Here is a 22,457-nt window from a genome sequence, read left to right as displayed (position 1 = left end):
TAATTATGAAAATTATTATTAAATATATTTATTTAAATTATGCTTTTGATAACACATGACTAGCCAAAGCATAAGAAGCATTTACACTTATGCCAACAAATTATCATAACCTGATTCATGAAGATTGAACCATTTATTTGCTATGCCACTAAATTTTAAGGAAAAGTATTCTTTTTATTTGTTACCAAGAAGCACATTTGTATTCATGTATTTTTGTTGTCATAGTTTTTATATTTTCAGTCATTCGTAAATAAAATGTGTTATTGGGGGTAGAATATTGCAGTACTTTTTATACTGCAATGGCAGGTTTTCCCAAATATAATTTTGCCTTTGGCCACAGATCATCAATTATTTTGTCAGGTATATCTTAGTGAAAGGGAAAAGCATTCACAAGTCCAATACCACATACTCATAAGCTACATTGCCAGTAATACTTCTAAACAACAATCCTGATATCTGTTCTGCCGCAAACATCCCAAATACTTCAACAACAAAAAGCACAGGGAAAATTAATGCTCTTTTTTAACACTAAAGTCAGAAATAAAATACCACTTCTTTCTAATCACTATGAAGATCTGTAAAATCTCCAACCAAATAATACTTTTCTGTCCACAGACTTAGGAGACTCTACTACCCTGGCCCATTTTATCTTTTTCATTTCCTGAGAAAACCAAATCTTTACCCTTTGAAACTATTCACATTTCTTTAGGAATATCTACTTAAGCTACCTCCTCAAAACCATTTAGGAAATTGTAAAACATATTACAACTCTGAAATAATATTATCTGAAATAGCTTCCCATATCCCGGGACATTCAACCTTTTAGGATTTGATCATTTTTTTCGTAAACTCATTTCACTCTCCAGAGTAAACGTTCTAAAATGCAAACCGATCGTCTTACAATTCTTCGGTGCCAACCCGTAGCCCAATGGATGAGATCCAAATCCCTTGGAAATGCATTGTATATGGTGCATAACTCGCCTTTGCCTAATTTTTAAATTTCAAATACCTACACTGTATCATATGTACATACCTACATTCTTTACCCTGGTCATTCCAAAACCATTTACATTTCCCTCAATATCTTCACTTCTTTCCTGTTTATAATCATCAAATTAGGCCACGGTTTCTCAACCTCATCACCACTGATGTTTTGGAACAGGTAATTTCTTTGTTGTGGAGACTTATCCTATGCACTGTAGGATATTTAGCAACATCCCTGGTCTCTATCCATTAGATGCCAGTAGCATACCTCATCCCACTCCAGTTATAACATTCAACAATGTCCCTAGAAATTTCCAAATGTCTCCTCATGGGCAAAACTGCCTCTAGCTGAGAACCACTGAATCACACAGTCATTGAATCCCTAAGATGCCTGCAATACTCACAGCCCCTTTCAAGCCAGGTTCACTGTACATAGGCTGCAGGGTCATACAACTCAACCCACAGCAACTCTTGTTTAAAATAAATCATGGGTGTTCACCTAAAAGTAGTCATCTATAGGCAAGAATATGGATGCTAATGGCCTATGATGGTGCTCTTATACTAGACAATAACCAATCAGATATACTCTAGCCCTAGTTTCTAGGGGCTTAATGCCAAAAACACAGAGAAACAGTTGCACAGAAACCTGAAGACAGGCACAATGAATAGAAATCACATGTCTATAGACCCACATGGAGAGACAGTGCAGCATGAGAAGAAACCTGAGAATGGTGGACCTAGAGCAGTCACTGGGACACAGAATTGCTACTATATTTTTGTTAGCCACAAGGTCTAATTATGAACTAACAAGGTTCCCTGTAATCCCTACTCCCCTGTATATCCTTAAACTGGTCAAAAAGATACAGAATCCAACTTGAAGTTCCCTTTCACCATATCTGAGCCTTTGAATCTCCCTTTGACATTCTGAGCCACAAAATAAATGACAGTAAGGAATTATAGCACATAGGATAAAACAAAGATTCTTTAGTCATACTAATATAAATAACTAACTGAATAAATAAGTAGGGGAGAAGGAATACTTCTTCCTTAGAGTAGAATTCCAGTTAACAAATATAGAAGGAATGGTGGAAACAGAAAATCACTATTTGACAAACAGCACAGTAATACCTGGTGTGGGCGAGAATCATCAGCGGGTGATAACATTAATGGAGGAAAGTATGATGAGAAATAAGGTATTTGTATATTCTCTAAGTATCTCCCTGCAAAATATTTATTAATTTCTATGAAAAAATAGTAAAATTACAGTGAAGAAAGCCAGCAAACACTCGCTTAACCAGGTGATCAGTATTAACCACCCCAGTAATGAGACAAACTGAGATTACATAGTTCCTGATGTGATTAACTGAAAAGGGCACAACTTAACTTCTGTAGTATTCTTGCCAAGAATCCACAACCACAACGTAATCATAAGAGAACACCAGAAAACCTCAAATTGAAGGGAACTGCACAAAATATTAAGAACTGACCAGAACTCTTCAGAAGTATCAAGGTTATTAAAGACAGACTAAGGAACTATCACAAATTAGAGGAGATAAAGGAGATAGGAAGTAATTGCAATGTGGGATCCTGGACTAGAAAAAGGGCATTTATGGGAATACTTGCAAAATTCAAATAAGGTCTGTAGATTAGTTAATGGTACTGTCTATCAATTTCCTACTTTACATAGTTTCACTCTGTTTATGGAAGATGTTAACATTAGGGGAAGCTGGATGAAGGGCATATGGAATCTTCACGCAAAATTTGTGCAACCTTTTTGTAAGTCTAAAGTTATTTCAAAATAAAAGTTAAAATGTTTTTAAAAATTTAAAAGACCTGAAAAAAAATATATTAAAATACATATTCTCATCACCCGAGATAGTCCTTCTAAATTAAAGCACCAAATTAAAACATGTTATTCTACACCTGGAAAGCTCTTAATAAATTTGTCATCTCTTCTGCAAAGCACTTTTGATGCCCCCACAAAGAGTTAGCTTCCCCTTCTCTGTCCAACCACAGTCCCTTGTATCACCCCTGGCCTATTATGGAATCACCTTGATTTACAATTATTATTAGTTCTTGTGTCTGTCTTTTCCACTACAAGAGTTCCTCAAAAGCAGACACCTTGTCATACTTATCCTTGTTCAAGTATCTAGTAGAGTGCTACTACAGAATAGGCACAAAATATTAACGTTTGAATGAATTAATTCTTCATTAGCCAAAAAATTTTCTGTCTTAGACCACTGCTCACAAACACTGTAAGAATGACTTCTTCATGAGAAAACTGGTAAAATTCAAATAAGGTCTGAAGATTAGGTGATTCCTTTGTGAGTCCACTCTAATATCTAATCATGTTGATACTGCCTAAAATACTGACTTTATTGCATAGCCATAACAATGGAAATTTTCAGAAAGAACAGTGATCTACAATCTAATCACTAAGACAAATTGTTTTCATTTATATTGGTTTACAGTATTTGTCTACATGCATAACTAGTTTTAGACAGTTATAAATATAGTGTACACATAATTTTAAATTCTGTTTCCCCACTTATGAAACACTGGCTCAAAACAGTATATACAACTTTAGGATTGTATTACATTCTATATCATATTCTTTGAATAACCTTGATAGTATCACTCTTCATCATTTGAGGGTGAATGTAAGTTTTGAAAAAAGTTTAAGAAGCTATTCAGAGCCAAGTCTAATGAATGCAATAAATAATGCTACATAATAAATTCTGGAAAACGATTAGGAATAATCATAAAGTAGTAGAACTGATATTTCTCTGAATCTTGGAAACTAGTTCTGAGAGCAAGTAACAAAATACTTGGAGTCTCATGGGATTACTACACTGTTATAGCCACGATGGATGGCAAATCAAAACCAAAGGACAAAAGTTTTTTGAATGTGCTCTGTAACATTCTTCATGTGGAGATATGATCACATACCTACAGCACAATGATCTTGAGAATAAATGACAACACGCGTAAACAATCTGGCACAATACCTGGCACTAAATATTGGTGTCTTTACAGTCCCATCATTAAAAATCTGTAATGACAATCCTCACTGCATAAACGTGAACCTTGTCTCATTATAATGGGATTGTGTATCACAGGAAATGAATATATTTAAGTCAAACTTCAATTTGTATTTTCTGAACTCCAATGCACAGAAGCAGCTCCTTAGGGCACAAATCACATTGACCATACTTCTCAACTCTTAGAAGTTCAAGAAACGATTAAGATGTTAATTGGTATTGCCTAGGTGAGAGTGCTCTGGAAATAGAAATCAGTTTTAAGTTCTAGAAAATTTTTAAACTTTTATCTTTTGTCTACATGTAAAATCTAGGCTATTGTATTAAGTGAAGAGGCATATAAAATGTAAAAATTTGGATTAAGTTACCTAAATGGGCTTTTATAAGTTTCTATTTACATAATTTTTGCTTTTTATGAAAAGAAAAACTATCTTTTAAATTCTCATTTTCAAAATGGCATGTGTCAGCCATAAGATTTAACCACAAAAATATACATAGCATAAAAGATGAGGTGTTTATAAATCTTTCAGAAACACAACTATGTAACTAATGTCAGCTTCAGTATGTACCAATACACAGATACCTAAACATCTTCCATAACTCATACTTAAAATGGCATTTTAATGACTTAGCATGTGGGCAAACTAAAAGAACAATATTTTCAAATATAATCAAATGTCTTTATGCTCACATTTAGAAAAGCCTGCCATAAACCAGTACAAAACAAAAAAAGAAAATTTTAAATAAAATCTTCTTGTGAGTCTTGAGAAGAGCCTGAAACGCATAACGAAAAGCAAAATGCTCCTTCTGGGTAGGCGTTGCTTTATTGCTAACAGTCCTTAGGCTTGGAGAATTAAACTTCTGTGGAGGCGAATGCCTAATGACTGCAGAGCTTTCCAACACTTTATGCTGAGAGTCTGGCAGCTGCATCACACTACAATTAAATGTCCTAAAAATACACAGGGAGAATATTCATGAACGCTAGTCTTGCTGTTTCAAGTTTGGTACTCTTCCTTATTTAAAAAAAAAAAAAAAAAAGAAAAGTTAATTTTTAAATCTGAAAAATTGAAAAAGCAAATGCAGGCATACCTCATTTTATTGCACGTCACTATACTGTGGTTCGCGGATATGGCACTTTTACAAGTTGAAGGTTTGTGGCAACTTGCATCAAGCAAGTCCATCAGAGCCATTTGTCCAACAGAATGTGCTCACTTTGTGTGTCTATTACATTTTGGCAATTCTCACAATATTTCAGTTTTTCATGATTATTATATTTCTTATGGTGATCAGTGATCTTTGATGTTACTACTATAATTGTTTTGGACACCATGAACCACATCTATGTAAGTTGGCAAGCTTATATGGACAATAAGTGATGTATGTGTTCTGACTGTTCCACCAACCAGCCGTTCCCCCATCTCTCTCCCTCTCCTCAGACCTCCCTGAGACACAACAATATTGAAATTAGGCCAATTAATAACCCAACGATGGCCCCTAGGTGTTCAAATGGACAGTCACATGTCTCTCACTTTAAATCAAAGGCTAGACATAATTAAATTTAGTGAGCAAGGCCTGTCAAAAGCTCAGACATGTTGAAAGCTAGCCCTCTTGCACCAAACAGTCAAGTTGTGAATGCAAAGGAAAAGTTCTTGAAGGAAATTCAAAGTGCTACTCCAGTGAACACATGAATGATAAGAAAGTAAAGTAGCCTTATTGCTGATAGAGAGAAAGGTTTAGTGATCTGGATAGAAGATCAAACCAGCCAACAACACTTTCTTAAGCCAAAGCCTAATCCAGAGCAAGACCCGAACTCTCTTCAGTTCTATAAAGGCTGAGAAAGGTGAGGAAACTGCAGAAGAAACATTTGAAACTAGCAGAGGTTGGTTCATGAGGTTTAAGGAAAGAAGCCATCTCTAAAACATAAAAGTGCAAGGTGAAGCAACAAGTGTCGATGGAGAAGCTGCAGCAAGTTATCCAGATGATCTAGCCAAGATCATTGATGAAAGTGGCTACGCCAAAAAACAGATTTTCAATGTAGATAAAACAAACTTATATTGAAAGATGATGACATCTAGGATTTTCATAGCTAAAAAAGAGAAATCAATGCTTGGCTTCAAAACCTCAAAGGACAGGCTGATTTTTTTGCTAGGACTAATACAGCTGGTGACTTTAAGCTGAAGCCAATGCTCATTTACCATTCTGAAAATCCTCAAGCCCTTAAGAATTATACTAAATCTACTCTGCCTATGCTCTATAAATAGAACAAAAAAACCTGGATGACAACACATTTGTTTACAGCATGGTTTACTGAATATTTTTAAGCCTACTCTTGAGACCAACTGCTCAGAAAAAAAAGATTCCATTCAAAATATTACTGCTCATTGACAATGCACCTGGTTACCTAGGAGCTCCGATGAAGATGTACAAGAGTCATGTTGTTCTCATGTCTGCTAACACAACATCCATTCTGCAGCCCATGGATCAAGGAGTCATTTTGACTTTCAAGTCTTATTATTTAAGAAATACATTTTATAACGCTGACATAGATAGTGATTTTATAGCTGAGACAGACAGTGATTTCACTGATCAATCTGGGCAAAGTAAATTGAAAAGCTTCTGGAAAGGATTCACCATTCTAGAGGTCATGAAGAACATTAGTGATTCATGAGAGGAGATCAAAATAGCAACATTAGCAGGAACTTGGAAGTTGATTCCAACCCTCATGGAGGACTCTGAAGGGTTCAAGACTTTGGTAGAGTATGAAACTGCAGACGTAGTAGAAATAGCAAGAACTGGAATTAGAACTGGAGCCTGAAGATGGGGCTGAATTCCTGAAATCTCATAAAACTTGAATGGATGAGGAGTTGCTTCTTATGGATGAGCCAAGAAAGTGGTATCTTCAGATGGAATCTACTCCTGGTGAACACTGTGAAATGACAGCAGAGGATTTAGAATGCTACAAAAACTGAGTTGATAAAGCAGTAACAGGATTTGAGGAGAGTGACTCCAATTTTGAAAGAAGTTCTACTGTGAGTAGAATGCTACCAAACAGCAACACCTACTACAGAGAAATCTTTTGTGAAAGGAAGAGTCATTCAATGTGGCAAACTTCATTGTTGTCTTATTTTCAGAAATTGCCACAGCCACTCCAGCCTTCAGCAACCACCACCCAGCCATCAACATCAAGGCTAGTCCCCCTTCCCCAGCAAAAAGATTTTAACTCCCAATGCTCCGATTGTCATGAGCATTTTTTAGCAGTAAGTATTTTTAATTTAGGTATGTACATTGTGTTTTTGACATAATGCTATCACACACTTAATAGACTATGGCATAGGGTAAACGTAACCTTTATATGCACTAGGAAACCAAAAATTCTGTGTCTTTATCATGATATTCGCTTCATTGCAACATTCACTTCTTTGCAGTAACCAAATCTGCTGTATCTTTGAGGTATGCCTGTACGGACTCCATCACTATTTTTCTCCATGACACAACCTCTAGCTTAGATTCAATTAAGTATCCTTTTATGAGGCAGCACCCCAAGAATGTGGATGCACATGGTCAAGCCTAACCTTCGCTCTGTTAAAAAAAATTGACAAGGCTAAAAATAAGCACTTCCCCTTACTAAAGGGAACAGAGTAAAACAGGCCAAAGCAGAGGTTCTTAAACTGCACAGTGATCTGCAAACTAGCTGATGATATGTAAAATTTTAAGTCAGGTTTTACTTAGGAGAGAAGAACCACAGATTTCAACAGGTTCTCAAAAGCTACTGTGAGTTGTCAAACACCTCTCATTTGTAAAATTAGAAAGCTGGACTAAATAATTCCCTATATTAGTTATATATTCTAAAATACTATACTGACTTTACATTTGTCCTTGTTTCTACCATAAAGCATTATGAATAAATGATCCTTCCATGAAATCTAGTAAAACTTGTAAAGTAATATTACATATTATACATATTGGTAGAAACTGTTATCAGAAAAAAAATAAAATAAAATAAAATAAAAAAAGAAACTGCTATCAGCAGGCATCCATGATAAGATACAAAAACAACATAACAAATCCAAAAGTTAGCTACGACCAAAAGCAATCAATTAACTTTTAAAGCATCTATTACAAATAATCTCCTTAACTCAATTCTGAGTTAAAATGTCGCAAAGCAAAAAGTTACTTGAATTCAGTAAATACCAGTATATACTCATGGAACTTTTGGCATCTAGGCCCAGGTTATAAAGCAAACACTGAAGGAAGTGGTAGATCTTATGTTTCAAGAATAAGGTGACAAAGTACTATAATGTGGGTTACTTGCTAACAAATTTTTTTGTATTCCCTAAGCTTAATGTTTTTAAAACTAGTCAGTCAGCACTTGCTCTGGGCATAAAACTGATAACACTGATAAGCTGGCTTTTCTCTTTTCATTAAACTAATTTCTAGAACAGAAAGTAGCAAAGGTGGAAATAGTAAGAGGAATGCTAGTGGGCCTCAATTTACACAATAGGAACTTCACAAAATATGCATTCTTCTATGCAACAAATTAAGGGCATTCGTTGTAGCTGGCTGTCATGTCTAATCCATTTACAAGTCTCTCCCAGCTACGGAAATACTGGAACACATGCCCATTGGCTTTGCCAACTGGGACAACTTTTTGTCTACAGCTTTGATAGTATCTCTCAAATCCCAAAATAGTCTCTTCCACTAATCTACCTCTAGGAATCTATCTTAAGGAAAAGAAATGATCTAAAGCACGTCGAAATCTATAGACAGCAAGATTATCAGAGGATAAAGGAAAAACTAAAAAACTCATACGTTCAAGAATTGAACGTATAGTAGATCTAACCAACTGAACATTATTCAGTCATTCAAGTATGAAACATGATTACGTAACATGGAAGAATATAATTAAGGGAAAAACAGGATGCAACGATTACACGTAAAAACCATGCTATGTAAAAGCATGTGTACATATGTATGTAACTATACAAAACTTATTAGTGACTCCCTTTAAGAAGGAGAGTGGGGCTGGGGAAGAAGGGAAGGTGTGAAAAGACTTTCACTTTTTATATTTCTGAATTGTTTTAATTTTTTCAATGCAAATATACTTATTTGCTTGGGTAGTTTTCTCTTTAAAAAAGAAACAAAAACATGTATACTGTACATGAATGTATGTATAGGAATACTTATTAAAATATAGCATTAAAATGGAAGAACTGTATTTTTTTCTATATTTTCTAAACTTTCTGCAGTGTCATATTCCTTAATTTTAAAATTTAATGTATAAAATAACTCTAACGGTCATCTTTTTGCCTAACACATAATCACTCTTTAACCTATTCTAAAATTTTTCAGATCCTACTCAAGGTATAATTTTACAACACAACACTGATTTTTACCTGGTAACCACTAGGTGAAATCATGACTTTAAAGTCTTTGAAAAAAATTTTTTTGAAATCACCTGATTAACTTACTAGTTATTTGTCCTGTCCCTCATAATTACCACTGAAGCCTCTCCCAGAGCCTGACCACAGGGGGCTAACTGCACAGCCAGGAAGAGTGCAGGATCTAAGATCTCACTTCCTGGGGGTGAATCCCCACTCCACCACCACCAGTTGTGTGATTCTAAATAAGCTACTTGATTTCTCTTTGCTCCAATACGCCACTGTAAAATGGGAATTGTAGTACCTAACTCTCAAGGTTGTTGTGAGGATCAGTGGAGAACACTAATATAAAGCACTAAAGTATAATGCTAGCATAGTAAACTATTAGTTGCTATCTATAAGCTAATTAAGCTCTTGGCTATTATTCTACACATTGTAAAATACATGTAACAAAATATATATTGCGATAACCATTATTATAATCAAGAAAGAATACATTTGTAACAAAATTTGATAGCATGTAAGTTTCAGTTTAATAACCTAATTTTAACACAATCTTCACGCCAGATGTGTTACTCCCTTTAGATATCAAAGGAATAATTAAGGAAAAACAAGAGTTTGCAGTGATGTCATTTTTATCTCCCCTACACTTTACATTGCATAATTTGTTTGGAGCTAAAATTGTTTCTCCCAAACATCTCTTCTAATTTGCAACTGCAGTAGTTACTGACAGGATTTTAGTGTTTTTCTCTAGCTTCCTAATAAAAGGGAGAAAATATTGTTTAAGGTCAGGGGAAATTGCTTCACAGTGAATATCAGCATGGCAAAAATACAAACTTCACTTAAACCAAAAAAAAAAAACAGGAAAAAGAAAAGAGGGCCATCTAAATATTTCCTTCTTCCTTCCCACTTTTCGGATCTCTCTTTGAAAACAGGGGTTTACCAAAAACAAAGATTAAGCCCTACCACCCCGCTTTTATAAAATCTGAGGTAAATCTCCTTAGATCAGGAATCAAAGAACAAAACATTTTCTCTCCTTTTCTATACCTGTACACTTCCTGCTATACTGAAAAATATTACTAGTTGCTCTTAGTCTTGTTGAATCCTGGTTGGGATAAATTTTTCATTACTTCAGGCAGATCAGGGCTACCAACACTTTGGAGGTGTGAATGTATCTAGTAGGACAAAACATAGGTGTCTGGATTTCTACCATGGACAAAAGGAAATGCATACATTGGGAACAGTGTGAGAATTAATACCAAATTCTGTCCCTGTTTACTTCAAGGAAAAATTATATCAAAATTAAATGAACTGTAGAAAATATTTATGAATATATATCAACCATTTAACTTTTATGTAGTAATTTTTGAGAAGAAATTGCTTTGTATCAAGTATGGTGACACCATTACAAAGAAATGAACTTTCACTAGAAAATGTGATTCCATAAAAGGTACAAATATTATTTATGTTACAGTATCCATGAAATCAACTTTTTAAAAAGATGGAAACCTTCATAAACTCTAAGATGGCTGACAAGACGGAGGAGCTCCAAGGGGCTGCCATGTTCCCCAAAGAGGACCCACTGCACGTGAGCATCCTGAGGTTGGCAGTGGGCCGTCCTAAGGTTGGCAGTGGGCCCAAAGTCTGGAAGTGTTTTACCCCTGAAACATCAACTGCAAGCAATTTCTGAATCTGTTTTGCCTCTGCCCATGACAAGAATTAGCTTGTTCCAAAATTCCACAAAATGTGTTTCTTTTAATGTTAAAATTCTGCTGTTTCTGGGAAAGCTAAAAGCTAGAATTTTTTTTTACACATGTGGACAAAAGCTATATTTGGACATTTCAGTCCCTTAACAGAATAAAGACATTTTTAAATAACTCTCCCCGCTGAAGTTTATTATAAGTCACTTTTTAAAAAAATTTAAAATGCAAACCTTGTTTTCCTATACAATCCTTTTAACTTAGAAGTTCAAGAAGGTTTTGTTTTTTAAAGAAACACATTTAAGTGAAGCATTTAATCCAAATTAACTGCAAGTTAAAAGAAAATTAAGAGGAAAATAGTCACGTCTTGTCTTTACAGATCATTTTTTTCTAGTCATCCCATCTATAAACACATAGTGATTTTTAAGAAAATATACAACCTAACAATGACATCACTTTTAAGTATCAAATATAATACCTGAAAACTCACAAAATTAAATCATGATTCCTCACACTTCACTTTAAATACATATAAAACCATTTGGGATGCCTTTATTTAATCACCTGTGAAGCTGTACTTCCCAATCATATGCCTGCCTCACAAAATGAAAACAAGCAGATTGAAATCCAAGACAACAAAGACTATAAACCATGACATTCTAACACACCTGCATCAACCAGATAACAAGTGGACAGGCTATGAGGACATCCATCTGTTCTCAAATAAAGCATGCGGCCTAATAACAAAGTTAATATTCAAACAAGTAGCATTTCCTTTTGAATCATTTCACTTTCTCTCAGGATTTCTGAATCTCAGCACTTTTAACATTTTGGACAACAAAGAATTTTGTCATGGTTGTCCTGTGCATTGTGGAATGGTTAGCAGCAGCCCTAGCCTCTACCCAGCAGATGCCAGTAGAATCCCCAGCCCCAGTTGTGACAAACAAAAAGTGACTCTATTACCGTATGTTCCCTAGGGACAAAATCACCCCTGGTTGAGAATCACTGCTCTACACTGAAGAAAACCTAAGAGTTAACATGGATAAAACCCAAAAATGTGATTTTATTTTAAGTGATTTTATAAAGAGACATTAAAACACATGAGTTCTTGTACTAACCAAGTCAGACCTCATAAATGGAGTCAATACTAATAGGAAGATGTGTCCATCCATTCTGAAGGAAGAAAAGATTGAAGGGATACTTTTAGCAACAGAAATGCTACAGGCACATGACACACCATTGTCTTCAATCAGAAAAGTTTGCAAGCCCATAAAAAATAAACAGGCCCCTTAAAACTCTCACCTAGGTGTCAGGAAAGGGTCAGCGACTGCTGGTAGTATATTTCCTAAAAGTTATTTAATTTCTATCCTTGTGTTGAAGATCAGATAAATTTAAAATGAAAACAACAAATCTGTGTAGGAAGTAACTAGAAAAATAAAATAAAATTTAAGGCAGACATCTAAAATTTTGTGCAGGGACAACGCATTAACAGACCTTAGTTTCTTTCTCATTACTTTCTCTTCACCTAAGGAAAGCTGTCCCTTCCTTGAGAATTTTCAGAGAAGTTTTACATACCCATAGAATCACTCACTTCTTGGCCTTTCAGATGAGATCAAGTATGCAAGCCCACGGAGTATTTTTTTAATATAAAAAAATGAATACTGCGTATTTAAAGGTTTGCATTAATCTTAAACATAAGACAATTCTATTTCAAAGATTTGATGTTCTCTCTATAATTGTATGTACCAAAAACAGACGTGAAGTTTTGAAGAATACCACGTCCACCTATATAGTACAACATTTAACTCAGCAGCAAGGAAACTATAGCTTTTAAGGATACCTGGTACTCTGAAAATGCAATATCCAAAGTTATGTCTTTCAAAAATTAAATTTGTAATTTTTCCAAAGAAATATCTTATTTGAAAGTTTATAAATGTCTTTTCTTTACACATGGAAAATAATGTTTAAGTTCATAAGGCATAAACAGTGACAAAAGTGATACTTGTAACATTTTATAGCCACATACAAAAATTTCAAGGATTATTCATAATGTGTTTGAATTTCTAAAATCTGAATGAGATCAGTCTGTTCTTTCTCAGTTCTTAAATTTTTGCTTTTGAGCAGACATGGGGAAGAAGTAGTGGAAATCAGAACAGCAGATATTCAATTTCTGATGGCAAATATAATCTTGTTTCTTTCTGAATTACTTTTTAAAAAAATTCTTCTTCATCTGGTTTTCTTTAACACAGAATTGAAAACATACTACACAGAATTTGTTTCTTGCTTTTTCCATTTAACATTTTCTCATGTCTTTAAATATTCCCCCAAATGTAATTTTTAATGGCTAGTACAGATGAATTCTATGGTAATATCATTTAACTGTTTTCTACTTTAGAGATTTGAAACTGTTTCCAATCTTTTGCTTTTATGCTGCAATGAACATTCTCATGAGTAATTATGTTTGCATCTCAGGTTATTCAGGATAAATTCCAAAAGTTAATTTACTAGTTTAAATAGTAAGAACATCTGTATAGTTATACATATTAAAAAACTGTTTTCCATAAAGCTTATGAATTTTACACTTCCATTGCCATGTGAGCATGTCAATTCATTGCATATTCAAAAAACAGTGAACATTTTTTAAAAGCTTGTCAATTTTAAATATTAAAATATCTCACTGCTTTAAATCACATTTTTATTAGTGAGACTGATCATTTTTTAATGTTTACTATTTATAATTCTACACCTTTTCAAATTGTTAAAATTTTTATCTATTTACCCATTGCAGTATTCGTCTCTTTCAGATAAAATTACAACTCAATATAAAGGCATATACCCCTTACTTGACATCCAGAAATCTTTAATTTTTATATTGTCTAACCAATCTTTCCCTTTGTGATTTCCCCACTAATTTTCATGCTAAGAAAATTCTTTCCCATTTCAACATTAGTATTGACATATTTTCTTTACCTCTTGTTTCATCTTGACATGTATATTTTTTAAACACCTGGAATATATTTTTGGTGTGGTATGAGAATGATGATTTCATATCTGGTAGCATAAGAGCCCATTAATCATTATTTCTAAAATTTCCCTGCCTATTTTACTAAGTTAACTTTTAAAATTACTTTATCAGGTTCCCCATCAACCCCCCCTAAAACAAAAAATCTCATTTAGATTTTTACTGAAATTGCACTAAACATAAATAAAAATCAGAAAGGATACATAAGTGTTGAATACTGAACCTATCAGGCATGCTTATCTTGGACCTCATTGTCACAGAAATACTTCTAGTATCACATTTGTTTATCGATACATTGGCTTTTGGTTTCAGATCCAAAAATTTTAGTGTATTAAATCAATCACTAAATCTTTAACTGAATATGAATTTTGTATTTTGTCAAATGCCTTACAACATCTTTTCAAGGTTACAAACATGTGCTATTATGCTATGATCCCATAGATCTCATGTATGAAGGGGTGTCTTAATAGTAAGCCATCCCTTAATTACTGTCGTAAGTCCTACTCATCACACTGTACTATCCTGAATATGTCTATTTTGAGTTGCTTGTGCTTTAGTTAACATTTTTACATTTCTAGTCTGGAATCTTTCCGAAGATGATTTTTTGGATAAGTATTAAAATTTCAATGGTTACCATTTCAATCAGATGTTCACCTTATTTCGCTTATATTTTCCCTGAGTATCATTCATCCAGAGATTTCCAAGTTTCAGTTCTAATTTTTAAAATCTCACCTGCATTTAATCTTATATTCCATTTTTTGCTAAACTGACATGTTTAGATTTTCATTTTTCCTTTGGTTAGGTATTTTCTTTTTTTTTTTTTTACTCACTCACCAACCAACCAACTCTCTGGTTAGGTATTTTAAATATTAGTCTTTATACTTGTCTCCCTTGTGTCCATCATAATCAGCTATTTGATTCATCAAATCTCCTTTTTCTTTTAATATGGCCTATTTTCACTTATTTGCACAGTGAGTCTTAAGGTGTTTTGTGTTGTGCTATCAACTCAACTGTACAAAGTGTCTATTTTCATTTATACTGTGAAGCTATTTGGGGGCAAGCTGCTATGAAGTACTACATACCTTGTAATCATTAATTTAATTAATTGGAAAAGTCATTCTAACCTCACCACAATCTAATGGAATCTTCAGATTTTTTTTTTTTTTTTTTCCTTGAGACAGTGTGTCTCACGCTGTCACCAGGGCTACAGTGCAGTGGCATCATCAGGGCTCAAACTACAACCTCAAACTCCTGGGCTCAAGCAATTCTCCTGCCACAATCTCCTAAGTAGCTGGGACTACAGGCGTGCACTCCCACGCCCAGATAATTTTTTTTTTTTTTTTTTTGTAGAAATGGAGTCTCGCTCATTTAAATTTTGTTAATATTTCAGAAAATACTAACTAGATCTGGTCTTAGAAAATTAGAAACTACTTCGATTGTGTTTTTCCACAGGAGACACCACTCCAGTGTTTATAGTATTCATTCTTAGCACTTCATGAGCCATACGCTTCACAATAAAGATGTTAGAGGGAAGAAAGAAACAAAATGGGATGAACAAATTTAATGTTGGAAACTATAATTTTTAATACAATGTAAATATAAACAATTTAACTTTATGGAAATTGGGGGAAAATATATTTCAGAAGCCACATGTTTCTTTTTAGAAATGATAGTCTGTGGCAAAATTCAGTATTTATATACTGCTTTTCATGTGTTCTTGCAATATGCCCAATTTTTTTAGTCCATTAGATTCCCTGATGTATTGTTACCATAATTTGACTTGTATTTTCCTGTGCAATTGGTGTTCATTTTACAGAATTGCTAATTACTTCCATTGTTCCCTATGAAACTTATATGGACATTCCTATAAAAATACTTTCTTTTGACATGTGTTTTCCATATTACACATAACTAGGGAGAATAGGCTTTTCTAAAAATGTTAAAGACCTTTAAATTTTGACTCCTGTGATACCCAAGCCCAACATCCCAATTAATGCAGGATGCCTCCTTAACCTATACTTTTCCCTCAGAAATTTACATTTTCCCTTCCAACAACCAAAAGTTGTATATGATAGACTTCTCCACACTCACTTTTGAGATACTTGGAGAAATGTAAGCCATTTTTCACAATAAAGGCTAACACACACACTCACTTCTCGAGCAGGACTACTAGAATAATTTCTAGCAGACTACTAAATTTCTATCGTTGAATACGTAACCACCACGGTACAAGGAGTTTAAAAGTAAGATGAAGAGCTGAGGGTTAGAAGCATCTTACCTGCTTTCCGTCCAGGGTGCAGAGCCTCTTGACTACTCCTGAGTCTAGTTTAATGGCTTCGGTGATATCTGTTAAGACCTGTTCAAAGGAATGAGCAGTCTTTTTATTCAGAAGGATCCGCACAGCTTTTCTAGGCTTCACTCCACTTCGAATCACAGTCACTAACTTGGGTTTGATGAAATCTTTACTTTCTTTTACTTCACTTTTCACAGAGGAGGCAGCAGCCAGGGCTCGGGTTGTCCCACCCTTGATGTTTACGGACCAGTTCGGATTAACATTTTTGGTGTAATCGACTTTACGATATGGTTCGTTGGATGCACACACGTAACTCTCACCTAGAAAGCAAAAATTAATATTATTAGCATGATTATCCCCACCACAGAAGCATCTTGTCTGAAGAATAGGTGCTGCAGACCCATTCAGTGAACTGACCTTAACAGGTTCACTGAAAGCGGACGTACGTCCTGTTCCTGTGGCATTCTCCCACCTCCCTTTCTCTCAAATAGCATCCAGATTGGTTTTGAAATAACAGATTACAGGGTGAAAAGCACTGGACCGAGATATCAGAGTGAGAGCTGGATTTTATTTTGACCAAATGTGTCACCTTGGATAACTCATTTCTCCACACTTTGGTCCTCGGTATCATTAGCTTTAAAGTGAAGTGGCTGAACCAGCTGAATTCTCAAGTACTTCCTAGTTCCAAAAGCCTATTAACTGACTTAGTACAAAAAATAAAAAGAAAAAAGAAAAATCATCCCATTCTATTAACAGTAGAAATCATTATATCACAAAATATATTCATATAAAGAAATAAAAAATATTTTCTTTCTCCCAATTATAGATTTCAGTCCTAATCAAAGAATAATCTGTGTATCTTTATATAGCTGACTAAACCATACTCAATTATAGGATTATTTAGTCAATTACCGAAGCACCACAAAAGTGAAAGAAGAGTTTTGGCAGCTTGAAACACATTTTTTTCTTAACTTAGGGAAACGCCTTCCTGAGGCATTTTTTTCTTAAAGAATGTAAGCTTAAAATAACCAATAAGTTCCAACAGACAACCTTCTCCATATCTACTTAAATAGTAAAGGATATTAAGTAGTTAAAATGATGTGTTCATTACTCATGAAGCCTTCTGCTTAACTTGTATTAAGTACAACATAAAAGCTATATTATTTGCCAACTGGCTTACTAATTCAATGTTTACTAATTTTAATTTCCCAAATTTTCAAATTTATATGTTGAGATATCATAATTTTTCTTTCAGGAAACTCACAAATCCCCCAGTTCTTTTACTCTTGAGTTTTTGACATACAAGATAAGAGGGTTACACTCAAAAGATTTTTCTCTAAGATATCCTGTAACTCAAAAAGAATCTATTATTTTTTCACATCATTCAGCATAACAAACTCAATATAATAATTATTATATGAATCTTAACTTTTATAAATGCTTAAAATAAAAATGACCAAACGAGTGAAAGGGAATTCCTAAAGAAAACCTATTAATATCAATATTATATTTAGCTATTATCACGATGCTCTTGAAACTATTAATGAAGAACTTTAGAGACTCCCAAAGGCACATGAATAATTTGGTAACAGATCAGGCATACAAGAAGGATTTAAAAGTATAAAGGTATAATCGGGGCACTGCCCAAGATAACTAGAGAACCAGTCAGAGGCTTTAACACTGCCTCTACACCAGTCATCTTTAAAATCTAGCCTAACCACTACCATTTAGTTAGAGATTTTTCATCTCTATAGGCTGACCTAAATCATTTTTCATAGTATGACCATCTGGGAAAATGACACATAATTTCAAAAATAGGTATCAATTTAATAAAATAGAACTATACACATATATATTAATGAACAAAAAATAATTATTGTTTCACTTTAATTTCATAGCGAAAGGAACTCTCACATTGAAAAGCTCCTATTTTCACCTATTACAAAAATTTAATTGTATGTTCTGATCCAAAATATAAGTTGGGCGGGGAGAGAATCTTAGCAAGAGAAAGTGATTTTAAAAAAAGAAGGGGGGAGGCAAGGATGAGTAAGTCAGCTGGGGAAAGCCTCTCCCAATATAAAGAGGAAAAACAATGGCAAAAAGAAAAAAAAACAGGAAATTTTAATATATCAGATTTTCTTGATCAACTGGTCCCTGTACAGTTGACATTATCAACTAGGAGAGCTGCTTTTTAAATTTGTCTGCATTTTGTTTCTTTACATGAGTTCGGAATGTCAGGATGAAAATAGGTAAAGGAAGTTCCTTAATTTGCTTGTGTGTAATTACAGGTGAATTTTAATTCCCTCCTTCTCTCCCTTCTTCCCTTCATAATGTTTCTATTAAAAACGTGTAGACCAGTTCTACAATAAATTTGCAATGTTTTGAGCCAGGCTGGTAAATGCCTACAAGATAGAGCTTCGCCACCTCTACACACATAGCAGAGACAAATAGTTCCACAGCCTCACCCCTTTCCCTGCACCCACGGCCCTTTTGGCCTAGACTCCTCCTCACAATATGCACTGAGTACCTACTATGTGCTAGCTCTCATGCTAAGTGCTGACATGGTATGAAACCCACTTTGGTAACCTTGGCACTCAACGTTTTAGCACACAGGTTCAGGACATGGTTTAGGAGTCAGATAAGTCTGTAAAGTACAGATGTCATACATAGCTTGATGACCACAGCCACCAAGATTTACCCATGCTAGCTTTCCTTGTTATGTCCCCACCCAGATCAAACAATCTTCTGATCGTGATTTTTGTCTCTTATATAGATTTGCCTATAAGGGGACAATGTGCTGACAAAAGAATTTCAGAGGTTGGTTCCCTAGGCAGTTACACCTCTTGATGTTAATCAATCAATAAATTATTCTCTGTTAGATATCAGCCACCTACAAGATTGATTAGAAGCAATCAGCCTCCCCTCACCAGGTTCTTGCTACTGTAGGGGCTCCTGCTTAAGATCTGTTACTCCCCTGCCAACCTGTGCTTCTTCCCTTTCTCCATCACTGCGCCAACTACCAGCTAGAAACCTAGGTGTCGCCCTTCACTCTCTGGCTTCCCTAGCTACTACACTATGGCATCAAGTTCTGTCTATCTTCTAAATAGTTCTAAAAATTCCCCTCCTCTCTGCCTTCACCACCACCCACATCCCACCTGGATCAATGCAAGAATCTTCTGTTTTCTCATTTTCCAGAAATATAACGAGTTTTCCAAATGGCAGTACATTTTATGCTACTGACATGGCTTAAAAAAAAAAAAAAAGCACATCCTGAAGTAATGAGTCTTAATATACTCATAAAATATATCATCATAAAAGACTTTTTTCTAACTCTTGCAAATACATGGTAAAACTGCATTCGCCAAAACAAGAATAAGATCTCAATTAAAAATCAGAGTTAAAAAAAAAAAAAATCAGAGCTAAACTAGAAGTATCATATATGTATTTTTCATATTTAGATATATGAAAAATAGAGCAGTCCCTGAAATCCAGAACTGATATGACTTACACAGCTAGACCTCAACGTTATTACAAGCTGGTCTGGTACTCAGAGTTAGGCCATTTTGTTCTCCTGTTGGACATAATCTCACAGACTATATCCAAAAAAGTCACTCCGAGACTTTGTTATGATAAAGTGGCATAAAAACAAGGTCACTATGCAACCCACGATACCAAATCCCCCTCCTGCACTGAATAAGTGACTGCTATTTCTTTACCAATTACAGCTTTTCCCTCCATCTAGTCTGTCCTTCCTATAAGATTTATAGAGATACCCAATCATAGAACTGCCCTGCATTCTGACAGCACCCAGCACAGAGTGAGTCTCTGCTTCCTTAGATCTTCCTGAAAAATCACCCAACCAAAGCCCAAGGTCCTATGATAGGTTCTAACACCCTCTCACTAAGACACCTCATGGTATCCTATTATGCGTGTTCTTCCTCACTGCAATGAGCAAAAAACCCAACTTGTTCAACTATATGTATGTTCCTGGTGGTCTCTGACTGCGGGGAGGTGAGATACATACATTAATATACATATTCATTCTCCCTCCCCTGCCTTCTCTCTTTCCAGTTCTTTGACCATAAGAGATTGGGGAGAAATCATCTGGCAAATTCTCATCACATGAATACTATCTACAAAGAGGGTTTTGCTTTCTATATAGAAAGAGGATGAATAGAAGTGTAAGGTGGTTATATAACTTAACTGTTATGTATCTGTCCAGATAATCTACGGATATCTCATGTGCTACTTGTCTAAAACTACTTTCCCTCTCCATCTTTGCCACCCTGACCTCAAACTCTCCTCTTCCTAATTGGACCAACTTACTGAATGAAATCACCACCTATACAGTCACCTAAGCAAAACCAATACTCCTGCTTCTCTGCCCCTTTTCCCCACGTTTGACAGAATTGGCAAAAAACTGTTGATTTGGGTCTAAACATCTCTGGAAACCAACTCCTTCTACTCTGCCTTCCCTCATTTCTCTGGGGATTAGAGCATTCAAACTCCCTGTATCTGGCCTTCACCCCCTCATCTTCCACATAGCTGTCACAGCAAGCTTTTTAAAATGTAGATTTGATATCTTTTGCCTCTTCACTGCCCTTAGAAATAAAAGCCAAACTCCTCACATATCACACTTCCAGCCTCATCTCCCACCACTTTCCCACAGGTTCCTAAATTAGTGTCCTATCAGTGCGTTTGCAATCTCCTTCCAAACTCATCATACCCGCTTATTCTCATTCCTTCTTATGTCTAAAATAACCTTCCTCCTCTTCCTCCTCCCCTGCCTCTTTTTCACTGACCCATCAAGATTAAGGGCCCTAGCAAGCAAGAGGAACTTTCATACACTGAAAGGATCTTAAATCAGTTCAGTCACTTAGGAAAAATAGGTTGGCATTACCTAGTAACTACGTTAACAGTATAGATAGGCCATGGCCCAGAAATCACTCCAGGAAAACTTGCTGGAAAAACTCATGCACACAGGCACTATATATATATTAATATATATACACACATATATGTTCATAGAAGTATTGCCCAATAACCAAAGATGAGAATCAATCCACATGTCCAACAGGAGGATGGATACATAGATTGTGGTATGGTCATATAACAAACCACTGTACAGAAATGAAAAAGAACGAGAGCTATGTGCAACAACTTGGATGAATTTTATAAATAATGGTGAGCAAAAGATGACAAAAGAACACACGCTTGTAGGCTTCCCTTTTTTTTTTTCCCTTCCCAAGACAGGGTCTTGCTCTATTGCCAAGGCTAGAGTGCAAACTCCTGGGCTCAAGTGATCCTCCTGCCTCAGCCTCCCAAGTAGTTAGGACTATAGGCACATGTCACCACCCCTGGTTAATTTTTTTTTTTTTTTTTTTTTTTTAAGACAGGGTCTATGTTGCCCAGGCTGGTCTTGAACTCCTGGCCTCAAGCAATGCCCCCCTGCCTTGGCCTCCCAAAGCACTGGGATTACAGGCATGAGTCACTGTGCCTAGCCTATATTTTTTGACTTGGCTAATAGTCACAAAGGTGTTCACTTCATAATAGTTTGTTGGTTTGTGCATCTATGTTTTATATACTTTCTGTAGCTATATTATAGTTATTAAAAAAATTTAAATCATATCACTCAAGTGCTCTTTTTGTACCCAAGCTTCTAAAACATGAATTTCTCATAATCATTTATTCTTTATCTGTCCCTTCCATGGTTCTTAATGGAGAATTTCTTTAAAAGTCAGGTGATTTTGCTGCAAAAGTACAGATGCCTGAGCCCTACCTTAGTTCAACTGAAACAGAATCACTGGAAAGTGGGTGGAACCTGAACATGCTGGTAAGATTTTTTTAATTCCACAAGTGACTCTGACAACAGTCCCTGGTCACAAACAACTGACTAAACTGCAAGCTGGTTCAAAAAAAAAAAAAAAACCGATTATACCTTCTTCATACTATTCTTTCATCTAGCACAATACCCAGTACTCAACAGACATTTAAAATATGTTTGTCAGGCCGGGCACAGTGGCTCACGCCTGTAATCCTAGC

At 35.2% G+C, this 22,457-nt stretch overlaps 1 protein-coding gene across 5 annotated transcripts in view; it reads right to left on the bottom strand.

Annotated features, from left to right (window-relative positions):
* Positions 1 to 22,457, bottom strand: part of DCLK2 (doublecortin-like kinase 2) — a 152,916-nt gene that overhangs the window by 111,571 nt on the left and 18,888 nt on the right. For all 5 annotated transcript variants that reach the window (XR_001138125.1, XM_012660040.1, XM_012660043.1 and 2 more), the window contains exon 2: positions 16,401 to 16,735. Coding sequence is in view for 4 of the 5 variants with exons in the window: in XM_012660040.1 (XP_012515494.1) it covers positions 16,401 to 16,735 (335 nt within the window). In the remaining variant the exon portion in view is untranslated. The remainder of the gene's footprint in view (positions 1 to 16,400; positions 16,736 to 22,457) is intronic.

The sequence above is a fragment of the Propithecus coquereli genome, unplaced genomic scaffold (assembly GCF_000956105.1).
Source record: "Propithecus coquereli isolate 6110/MARCELLA unplaced genomic scaffold, Pcoq_1.0 Scaffold65, whole genome shotgun sequence".
Lineage (NCBI taxonomy): Eukaryota > Metazoa > Chordata > Mammalia > Primates > Indriidae > Propithecus > Propithecus coquereli.
Note: the sequence above shows the minus strand (reverse complement) of the source record. Positions and strands in the feature narration are given on the sequence as shown.